This window comes from Nymphaea colorata, chromosome 3 (genome assembly GCF_008831285.2).
Source record: "Nymphaea colorata isolate Beijing-Zhang1983 chromosome 3, ASM883128v2, whole genome shotgun sequence".
Lineage (NCBI taxonomy): Eukaryota > Viridiplantae > Streptophyta > Magnoliopsida > Nymphaeales > Nymphaeaceae > Nymphaea > Nymphaea colorata.
In genome coordinates, this window is record NC_045140.1 from 2,590,413 (window position 1) to 2,602,077 (window position 11,665).

The 11,665-nt window shown below is 35.3% G+C and overlaps 1 protein-coding gene across 7 annotated transcripts in view; it reads left to right on the plus strand.

The window, feature by feature from the left end:
- The window catches only part of LOC116251057 (probable pre-mRNA-splicing factor ATP-dependent RNA helicase DEAH4), a 54,264-nt gene extending 42,599 nt beyond the window's left edge, over positions 1-11,665 (plus strand). For 3 of the 7 annotated variants that reach the window (XR_004171570.2, XR_004171574.2, XR_007572780.1), the window contains 7 exons: positions 810-954; positions 2,690-2,759; positions 4,799-4,959; positions 7,174-7,349; positions 7,436-7,625; positions 8,753-9,031; positions 9,400-9,838. Coding sequence is in view for 1 of the 7 variants with exons in the window: in XM_031625119.2 (XP_031480979.1) it covers positions 810-954; positions 2,690-2,759; positions 4,799-4,959; positions 7,174-7,349; positions 7,436-7,595 (712 nt within the window). In the remaining 6 variants the exon portion in view is untranslated. Of the gene's footprint in view, positions 1-809; positions 955-2,689; positions 2,760-4,798; positions 4,960-7,173; positions 7,350-7,435; positions 7,626-8,752; positions 9,032-9,399; positions 9,839-11,204 lie in introns of those variants that run through there. The other 4 variants (XR_004171571.2, XR_004171573.2, XR_004171572.2 and 1 more) reach the window with 4 other exon arrangements.

Below are 11,665 nucleotides of genomic sequence, written 5' to 3' on the forward strand. Positions count from 1 at the left end.
TCATTTTCACACGGATAAGTGGTGACAAGGTGTCCTAATGACTATTCATTTATATGCTTTTATATGCTTTGAGTTCATGGATAGTGGTCCTGAAGTCTGTATAAAATCACATTCCTCTCTATCATTCAATGACACACACACACACACACACACACACACACACACACACACATATATATATATATATATATATTTCTACGAGGTTCTTACTTCAACCTTCTTTCAGAACTTAGCTAAATGGCATGAGCTCACATAACAAGCCAATTCTAATGCTGTAAATTTATATTCTCCATAGGTTTATCTAATCAACTTTTGTTTTTATTTGACTGTTAAAAATGCATGTATCATTAATGCAAGCATGCTTCTTGGCAGGCCATCAATTGCCTAATATGCATGGAGAGCATAATTATAAATTCTTGAAAGATAAATCACAAAAAGTGAACTTATTTGGCATCCTTTTTTGGAAAAAATGATGTACATGAGATGCCAGGTCAAATGGAAAGTTCCTTGTCCTTGCTAACTGAATCTCAAACTTGGTTTTTGTTTTCCAAAAAAAAAAAAATATATATTTTTCTGGGAAAGGACACATGGTTCCCTAAATTTATGTGTTTTATTAGCATTCTGGGATGTGGACAATAACATTTTCTACCATGAAATTTAAATGTATTGTTATTTTAGCGTGTTGGAAGTGAGATTGCTGACCAAAGTGCAAGTGTTTCCTTTTTGGTATAATTAAGTTGATTTATTAAAATTTATTTATTTGATTCTCTATATTCTTGTGTGTGAAATGGTTTTGTATTTTTGTCTAGAAAAAACAATGATAAGAAAAGGAAGCCTATTCAGAATCTGCCTGATGGTTCTGGCTGGGGTGATCACATACAATTGCTGCAAATATATGAGACTTGGTCGCAGGCTGATTATGATCCAAAATGGTGCATTGACCATAACCTCCAGGTACTTATTTACTGGTATTTTCAAAAATAATACAAACATAGTGTGTCTTGAGAAAGTACAACTTATAACCAAACTGGCTCTAAGTGATCCTTTTTTTGTTCTCTAAAAAAAGTATCTCATGATGCTGCATCTGCTTTAATGGGAGTAATATGAAACGGCAGTGCTGGAGGGCCTCGTCTTCGAGTAAAATAGCAATGATTATATGTGTGTGCTTATGGGGAAACATTTGGTTATGGCTCAAGAATCCTATGTTGCCTCCAGAAGCCATGGTTGGAAACAGGGAGTTTGTAGTTCTTGTTTTCCATTGTTTTGTACCTTGCCTACCGTATTTTTATAGTCCTTGATATTTTTGGTGAGTGTTCTGCTGGTTGAACATTTCACTACTTGCTATTCTTAAATATATGCCTTTATTCTAAAAGTTGTCTTCAAGGGAAATCCTTTTTCTAAATTTGAGATGTTTATTTTGTGCTTTTAATCCATTCTACATGTAGAACTGAAGTTCTATATTTACAACTTTCCGTAGATTCATTCTTCTCACTGGATTCTAGTACAATCGTGAATTGGAAGATCTCCTTTTTCCTACTTTTAATAAGTATTAATTGATTACAAACATGCTGGTGTTGTCAGCTGATAGAAAAGTGTGTGGTCAGGGGTTGATCACATTTAAAAATTCTCAATTCTATATCAGCAACATACCAGTCTCAATGGAAAATTCTGTGTTAAAGTTGTTGTCTGTGCAATAACCAATATTTATGCAAATTTGGAGGTTTAGCGCTGGACTTCGTGCAACATAATATTAAGTCTCTTACAGGTACAGATGCAAATAGGTTTAGCGAGGATTGCTACTTTTCCTGTTGGGGCATGATACAAATTCGGTACAGCAGATGATGGCAACACGCTTTACTAGATCTCTTCTATTGGAGCCCTACTTGCAAACGGGAGTTCAATAGGATGCTTAGACCAGGGTCTCAGAACATTCTAAACCTAGCTCAGGTAGCACTTGAGTTGAGGAATAAAGAACGAGTCCTTTGCTTTTGTTAAGATCTCCCTTGTTCACAAGTTGAACCACCAATTTTTCTACTGGAGAACTGTGACCATCTTGGCTTAAATGATTGGTTTGGGCAGTAATTGGGGCAACCCTAGCTTGTTTATTAAAAAAATAATGTATATGCACATTTAAATTTCAAGTTTTTGGGTTGAAACGTTATTATGAGCTTTCTGTCCTGGAGCAGTTACTTTCTTGTCTTTTAAAAAGACACGTGACCACCTTGGCTTGAGTAATTGGGTTTGGATAGTGTTTAGGGCAACCCTAGCTTGTCTATTAAAAGCCATATATATGCACATGTCAATTTCAGTCTTTATTTTTTCTGGTTGAAACACCATTATTAGCTTTCCTTCCTGGGGCAAAACTAGCTTATCTTTTGAAAAGACATGTAATCCAGCTCTGTTAACATATTTCATCATATTAAACATTCAAAGGTGGAACTATGTGAACCAATTCATTTCATCATTCGGTTCAGTTCTTGGCTACATATTTTTCTTAAGAGAAATATGAAGTTTATGATTTATGTAATGAGAAAAAAGATTTCTGGTTTACTGAATTGGAAGGTGTACCTGATGTTCTTTTATGGTGTTACTTCTTTATATATATTATAAGAGGGCAAAGAATGGACATGTCATGAAGCACAAAAAAATTGTTATATCATAATACTAGGATTTTTTCTTCTCATTCTAGGTCCGTGGGATGATGTTCGCTAAGGAAGTCAGAAAACAGTTATCTCAGATAATGCAGAAGATTGCTAGGGGTAAGTAGTAAAAGCTCCATGCATCTTCATGTCAGTGTTTTGGTTCATGCTGGAAAATCGTTTCTAAATTTACCACTTAATTCCAATTTTTTTATTGTTCAAACAAATTATAAAATTATGTCACAGGAACGCTACTAATAATATGGGGAAAGGGCCTTTTACTTGGTTCTTGATGTAATTTGGTGCAGAATGGGAGTCAAGATGGAGTATCACTATAAATAGGATTGCAAACAAAGTTGTACAATGTATAACATAACCCACATCAGTCTGATCCAAAGTTAGATGCATAACATAATATACTAACATGCACAATTTCATTATAAACACACAAAGTTGACCCCTTAAGAATTACTCCTTGGTAGTTGGTACTTGGTAGTATTTAAGTAACTTAATTATCACAAAGTTATCTTAAAAAAAAATGAGAACAATTTTATGCTCCTTTGAATCGTGAAATCTCTATTTTTATTGCTTAAAATCAGCCTTAGATTTTATTTTTTTACTTTAAGTGTGTGAAAATGAACTAATATTCAATCTTTAGTTATTTATGTAACTTTAAATCCAAAATGAAATCTTTTGATACTTCTTTTATATTTTTATGCTACACTTGGTACTGTACTGTTACGTACAATATGGGAATGTATCGTTACAACCAACGTGCTGTAGTCACACTCTTGAAGCTGGTCTCAGGGATGTATCATATTGTTTTCTTTCGTAGTTACATTATGTAACGTAATGTATCACATGCTATGGTGTGTGAAATAGAACACCGAGTACAATGTTTAACTATATGGGGCCATATTATAGGAATACATCTCCATCTTTGAATAAGTTCATGCCTGTCAGTGCCTCTGCTCATGCAGATTATTTTAGTAAAGTCAGGATGAAAAGATGTACTTGAAAGGAACCAATTCCACTGCCGAACTCACACAAATTACAAGCTGAAAGTGGCTGAGTATTGACACAGCACAGTCTATACCAGAGACACACACAACAAAACAGGAATTCCAATCTAAAACTCATTTTACATTTTCAAAAGGACAGAAATTCTATGTTGATTTATATATTTCAAAATGCAGATTACGTCTTCATAATTATTTCTCCAAGGAGACCCTTAAAATGAAGGGTGTGGTAAGACCAGTCCCAAAATAGAATTGGCTTAACATATTTTTCATATATATATGTGCACACACACATACACGCACACACACACACACACACACACACACACACACACACACACACATATAATTTATACATAAAAAGTACATTCAAAACTAAAGTATTTTTATTGTACATTTAACTGGCTTATGCTTTGCTTGCCCCAAAGGCAAACTATGAGTTGAGCTAGATTTTTATTTTGAGTTAAAGAGCTAAACCAAACATGAGTTCATTTGGCTCATTGCTCTGAAACATGGTCATTTCAGTCAATACATGTCTTACTTATCTATAAATGAATTATAATTATACATAATAAAGAAATAAGACGTATAAATTTTTTTTATGTTCTTATTCCTAGTCCATTCTTATGATCCATTGATCCATAGCTTGAGCCGGTTGCCTATTTACTTCTACAGAGTGACATAACATACATGTCTTTATATATTTGAGTAAAGGTTCTGACTATTTTTATTTGTTCAATGAATTCGATTGATTAATTGATTGATTTCAGCATGTTTACTATACCCTTGAACAGATTTGGGTGTAATGGTTTATGCGTTTGTAAGCATGTTCATGTAGACTTATGTTTGGTTCTCTAAGATACGAGTCATGCAAGATGCTCACTCTTTTCCTTGTCAGTTTTGAATACTTTCGAAGAGCTGCAGTTGCCAAATACTTGGAAAACCTCTCTAATGAAAACGTAAAAGAAGTGCCACAATAATAACTAGTAGCTAAGTGATTTCTTGCTCTGAAGAGCTTAATCTTTTTAACTTACAAAGACCTTGTCGCTGTGGGTATCTTTGGCAAATACTTTAGTTCAGAACTTTTGACATCAGATTATCATGGTTGAAAAGGTTCTAATGTATGTTTTCCATTATCAGGGCCTACGGATGTGCAATCAAAATACAGGCGACAAAATAGCTCCGAGGACTATGCCAAATTGAGATGGGCATTGTGCAAGGGCTTTGCAAACCAACTTGCCCAGCGCATGATTCACCATAATGGCTATCGGACATTAAGTCACCGGTCACAACTTGTGCAGGTACTAAAACAAAAATTAAAATATAGGGTCATCAATTCTGGTTTTATTAGGAAGGAGGGACTGGTCATCACCAGAAGGGGTCCAACAATGCACTGGACTATCTCAAAACACAGTATGTCTGGGTGTTGTTGGACTTTAGGATGGCCTAACAGGTTGGTGTGGTTTCGATTAGCCCAGTTCTTGGCATGTCTTCACCTAATCAAGTCAGCTATTGTTTCACATGATGTGCTTTAATAGGCTGTATAGACCAGGATTGAATAAGCTTATTTCTACGTATAAGAGCAGCAAATTCGCAGAGTTAATTAAAGTAACTATATTGTATATGCTGTGGTTTTGATCTTAATTGGATCTTTTGGTGTCCATGTTTGAATTAGCAGCTGAATATGTGCCTACTCTCTGGCTGAGTGCTTACTAGGCGTGATTGTATCAGTTAATCAAACTCCAATTTTTGCAAGCTGGGATTAAGATGGCTCAGATATAGCTATAGTCATCTTACTAGAACAATGAACATTCGTTTGAGAATGAACAAGTCATGAAAAAGATGGATATGTTGAAATATGAACAACTCATGAAAATGGGCCTGAATCTTCGGTGCACATGCTCACACGTTTAAGAGTGAAGTAAAAAAAAAAGAAAAAAAAGAAAAAAGAAAAAAGAACGAATGTTTATAGACATGCAAACACTTGTGTTCACACATATGGAAGATCTTTACCTCAAAACCAGGCAAAGTTCTAGGAGGTATAGGATGTAAATCTGAGATCCATCGTTCAAATGAAACTCAAGCCTCAAGCACTACCTCCTTGCACTTGCATAGTTGGACCCAATGTTGTCACTGGCGTATCGTATCATGTATGACCTATATGCTGTATCGTAACATATCGTAAATGTACCGTAATGTATAAAATTGTTTTTTAATTAAAAAAACACTAAAAATTAGTAAAAAATTATGAAACATCAGGAAAAATCAAGAAAAATAGAAAAAAATGAGAAAAAATTAAAAACAATGTATTTCATATAAAAAAAACTCATCACACATAAAGAACATTAATGATTCATCATTCAGCCTTCATAAACCATAGGCATATGTATCAGCAAAAAAATTCAAAAAATGAAAATTATGACTAAGAGATTCAAAATAACATTAAAACATTCATGATCCATCACAAGTTTAAAGCGCATGTATCACATATGAGTTTGGACTTTAGGGTGTTGTAGACTTCGGTAAGCTACAACACGCATTCATCAAATTGATGGTTTCTTCCTCAAATCAGCGATTTTTTGGAGAAACCTGCAAAATCTCTTCCCTTCGCAGCTTTAGAGAAGTTTAGAGAGAGGAAGAGAGGGTCTCGGTTTAAAAGAATGAAGCAAAAAGGGAAGGCCCCTTTTTTAAATTTTAACCTTGTATCATAAGATACGGGGTATATCTTGTGTATCGTATGATACGCAGGCATATTGTGTATCCAGTCCGTGTCGTCTGGGTTTTCTGAATTTCTTCACCCAGATGAGTTGTATCGGACGATACAGATCTGTATGTACGATACGGATAACACTGGTGGGACAGTTTATACCTGTACAAGAATAACTTGAAGGCTTGAACCAATTCATACATGGATAAAACTAGTGAAACCAAATAAACTTGTGGCTGGATAATCCATTGACATTTTTAATATTATAAGCTACTGGTCTTTGCTTATGTCGATCCCAGGGCCTTAAATCTATAATTTTCCTGGCCATCTCAATCTTTTACCTGCCCGAGCTAAGTCCATTTTTGACCAATACATTTATATCCTTCTAATCATTTCAACTGCTTCGATTCGGAAATATGTGAATTGCTTGTAGACCAAATTGATTTGCCTAGGATATATTTGACTCAAAAGGTTAATATCTAATCCAGCTTTCATCCATTCTGAACTTAAACCAATTGTAGGTATCTATTGGACTTAATAGGCACCTAAACTTCAATGACTGGTGTGGATTTATATTAGATACTGTCCCAAAGTAAAACCCGTGCTCGGCATATTAGCTGCAAAATTGCGCTCGTGAAACTTTTACAGGCCAGCAATGCACCTCTTTTGAATTTATTGTAAAGAATACATCTGCTTTAGCAATGTCAAAGGGGTTGCAGAACCAATTACTTTAAGATAGCCTTGTTGGAGAATCAGTTTGGCCTTGAGAATCTAATAACTTTGCATGCATATTCTTTTGTTTGTATAGGTGCATCCATCTTCTGTACTTCAGCCAGATGAATATGGTAATTTACCAGATTATGTGGTATACAACGAACTGATCACTACATCTAGGCCATTCATGCGTTACGTGTGTGCTGTTAAATTGCCATGGATTATGCCCATCTCAGAGAAACTGGAGAAGATGGATATCAACTTGTTAAGGTAATTTCAAACATCATTCAGCAAACTTCTATTGTTTGATTGACCATTATTTGAATTATAATTTTGTTATCTTTGTCTCTACCCAGTGGTGGTCAATCTGCCAAAAATTTTGGGTCTCTAAGGGCCACATCACCCTCTTGTAATCTGGAGAGTGCACAACATGATGTGACAAAGACTTCAGATGAGCACGAGAAAAAAATACAAGCTGCAAGAGAGCGTTTTCTTGCAAGAAGATTGAAAAAGTAGCTTGGCATTTAATCAGAAGGCACTTTCCTGGTTTGTACTAGAAACCTTCTTGTTACATTTTATTTTGTTTGTGGTTTGAAATGCAAGTGCTTCATTGTGGGAACTTAATGCTGAAATGGTAGATTGAGCTAGGCATTGGTGCTGGTTGAACTACTTGATGTCTTCCAAGGGGGAAATGTCTGTCTTCAAACGCTGCTTTTTCCTCACAGAAGCCTGTAATAGTTAACTTGGCTTGGACATGGGAAGATACCACTTGAGGTAGTAGAGAAATGAGACTAAATCGAAGGGTTATTATATTAAGCAGCAATCGATTTCAATCCGCAGATAACCTTGACTTTTGTGGAAATCACTGAAGTCTGGGTCCTAATATTCGTCAATCCCTCCTTTGTCCTTGAGTTTGTAAAATTCGAGATTATCGTGACTGGTGGTATAGCCATCAGGAGTAATCGGCAGGTACTTTTTGCTGCTATATTTAAATGTAGACTACATCAAATCAGATTGTTCCAGATATCTGTTTGCTGGTAGCTCAAATTCTCATAGTGCACCATACTCCCATCCATCTCTGCTGACCTGCTATAGGTAGAGTGACATTTTGAGGTTGGTCTAGGTCTTTCCTTTGAAGGATGGCAATGAGAACATTGGCACCGGGTACACAACTACACATGCGTGCACACATAGGGACAGGAAACAGTGTGGGTTTTCATATAAATTTCTCATTCCAACCTGCTAAGATCCCTGTTTAATGCCTGTCGAATGTATTTTGTTCTGCATGTTAACATATGTATATGTACGTGTGGATAAGTATAAACCAGTCCCAAAATAGGGCTGGACTTTCAAGTTTCTTTCCATCTCTAGAATTCACCAATCGTGGGGTGAAGAGGATGATCGTGAGAAGGAAAAATAGGAAAAGAAGAATGGGAGAGAAAAAGTGATAGTGAAAGAGGAAAAAAAGAAAAACCAGGCCCACAATGAAATTGGTTGAACATGTTCCCTATACATATGTGTGTGTGTGTGTGTGTACATCTAACGGTCTACATGTTTGATATGTATGTATATGAATATTTTTTTTCTTTCTTCTCTTGTACATTCTGATTTTCTGCTTTGCATTTTTTAGTTTTTACTTTCTTTTTGTAATTTTTTGTTTTATCTTTTGTCAGCTAGTTATTGGCTGAACTGCGGTAGCAGTTGTCCCGCTCTGACATTCTAGCCATTGGAGCTGGCTCCTCTTCCTCATGGTGTATGTAGAGGTTGATCCTTCCTCAAGTGCATCACTTGCAGGAAACCCCCTGCGAATCCGTCAATCTGAGGAGCATGCCGAAAAAATCAAAGGATGGTTGGCTTTCTCCTGTGATCTAATGGACTAGTTGGGATCAGTTTTGAGCATTTTCTGAAGTGGTTGTTCTTTGAGAGTGTTGAAGCCTTTATCCTAGGTTCAGGTGAACACTTTGTTGCCTATAGATCGTAGTCACAAATACCGTTTTTGGGTTTTAAACAGTGAGGTTTTTTTAGGTATAATACAATGGAGTTGCTTTTTCTTGGGAAAATCTGGGCAAATGTTAAAACAATTAAAAGAAATCCGAAAATTAAAATGCAAAAAATGCGAATGTAAAAACTAGGTAATAAAAAATGGAAAGGACACATCTTTTTGCCATTTTTTTGGATGTCTTGTTTTTAACATTTTTAATACCTTTTTTTTTTCAAAAAAGACTGACTATGCTATAGATTCATTTCAAATCTTTTTGTATCCCTGTCCACATTATCTTATTACATGATGCCCAAGCTGATGTTGTGTTTCCTATTACAGATTACTGGCTGCCTCGTGAAGTATGCTCATAGTGAAAGGTCGTTGTTTAAAGGAAGATCTTGTTCATGCCACCATTGTGAGCTTTGTTCACTTGAAGAAGTACTTTCTGGGTCTCCAAAGCTTCATCGAAAGGTTGGTGACTTGGTGTCTGTTTTTCGTTAATTGATTTGTTATGGAGGATGAGGAGTTTAGCTCCATCTCCTTTCTCAAACTACAGCCAATTATGTTACATGGGCTTCTACCTTAGAACATTGAGTTGTTGGCAATGGTCTTTGGAGTTTCTAGGTGGTTCCAATAATTAGCCTAAGGTTGTCGTTACCCAAAAGATATTCATATTACGGGTTTTGTTTAACAAGTTTATTCTTCAATAATTGTAATTAAATGTGCATTATGCAACAAGGAGGTAGATTAATGAGAACATTTGGGAACTCTTACTCAACTTTGGAATGAGCTTCTTCTTTGTAAAAAAAATCTAAATCATTTGAGCAACTTGGCAAAAAATCGACCAATGTTTTAGGACCTTTGGATTGGCCCATGCATTGAATAAAGAAGGGACTGATTCAAACTGATTTTTTTGGACTGCTTACGATAAAGAAGGGACTGATTCAAATTCAGTCAACTGATTCAAACTGATTTTTTTGGACTGCTTACGAAAGTCATAAAGACAGCTTTATGTGTAGTAGTTGCATTATAGGAAAAACAGAGATTTTACCTTTTCTCTGATAAACTTTTGTCTAGAACACCTTCGAGACATGTTGCACTCAGCTATTTCGGGTCCTGTACCCATTGTGTCTAAAAGGGTGATTACCTTAATATGTGATATTTGTTGGTGACTTTACTAGGCATTATTTTATTTGTGTTTTCAAATTCATATGCGAAGTATTTCGTAACTTTAAACTACTTGACAGTTGACACTATGAATAAAATGAAGTTAGATCCAACATTGGGATTCTAAGAACCGACTGGTGGGGTATTTTTTAATGAGTTTAAAAAATGTTTGGAAGAAAATGGAATTTTACATCAACCTTCTGGTTAAGAAACCTCCTAATAAAGTGGACTCCTAGGAAGGAAACATATTCAGAGAACTTTTGGATGGAGGCTGCGCTTCGGTATTTTATTTAACAGAATGGCCTCAGAAACCTTGAATGGTTCCTCACCCTTCTGAAAATGTATTTGATGTTGACCTAGATTTTGGGAGAATCTTTGATACAATTTTTTATCTATCAGATGAGAATGATAAACTTTAATCAGAACCCATTCCATGGGTTGTTGTGGCTACTCAGAGACTCAAAAGGTACATCAATTTTATGATCTAAAAAGTAACAAAACATAGCTTTAAGTAATGTAATTTTTGTTGAGAATAAGTTTGTCTTAGTGAGCGCAAGAAAGGAAATACAAGATTATGGGTTGACACCAGATTAATGATAAACATTATGCTTTTTCATCTGACTTGTGACCTAGTTTTAGTGATAATGTTGCTTATGAAGGTGATGATTCAACTAGATTGGAAAACAACTCTGATGTTAATGCTTTTCATAATGATGTGGAACTGTCTAGGGATCTTCAAAATTATAATAAGGGTGAAAAGTTCATATTCGTTACAAAATTTGATTTAAATTTAGAAGCTGCAAATCCTAATGTTCGAACATCTACAAGGACGTCTAGATCTCCTCAAAGTAAAGATTTTCTCAAAAAAGAGTTTTGAATCTCAGTTTTAAGCTTTTTAGCCTATTTCATTGGAATTGTAGTTCTCATTTTGGATGTTTTTCTATCGCAATTTAAATTTGTCTGTGGTGTTATTGAAGGATAAAGATCAATAATGAGGCCATTGCGAGATCCTAAGTCATATGGACAGATAATTGGAGAATTATCTTATTTCATAACTATGCAGCTATATAGTACACATGTTTATGTTGCAAGCTAATATTATCATGCTCCTACTGCGGTTCACATGGGTGCAGCAATGATGTGTATTATTCAGTGCATCAAAAATACAACTTTCGGGGGGTCTATTTTTCATCTTCATCTTCATCATTAGATGTAATTTGCTTACATTAATGCAGATTGGGGTGGACCTAAATATTCATCACTTTCCTGTGAGTTTTGATATTTTTATGATGGTCCCTCTTTTATCGACCAAGTAAGAACCAATGAAAGATCTTTGCGTTCTCTGTTGAAGCACAATATTACGTTCTAAGAAGTCTCAAGGACATGGATCCGAATACTGAAGATACTTCAAAGCTTTGTGTGTGTGTGTATATATATA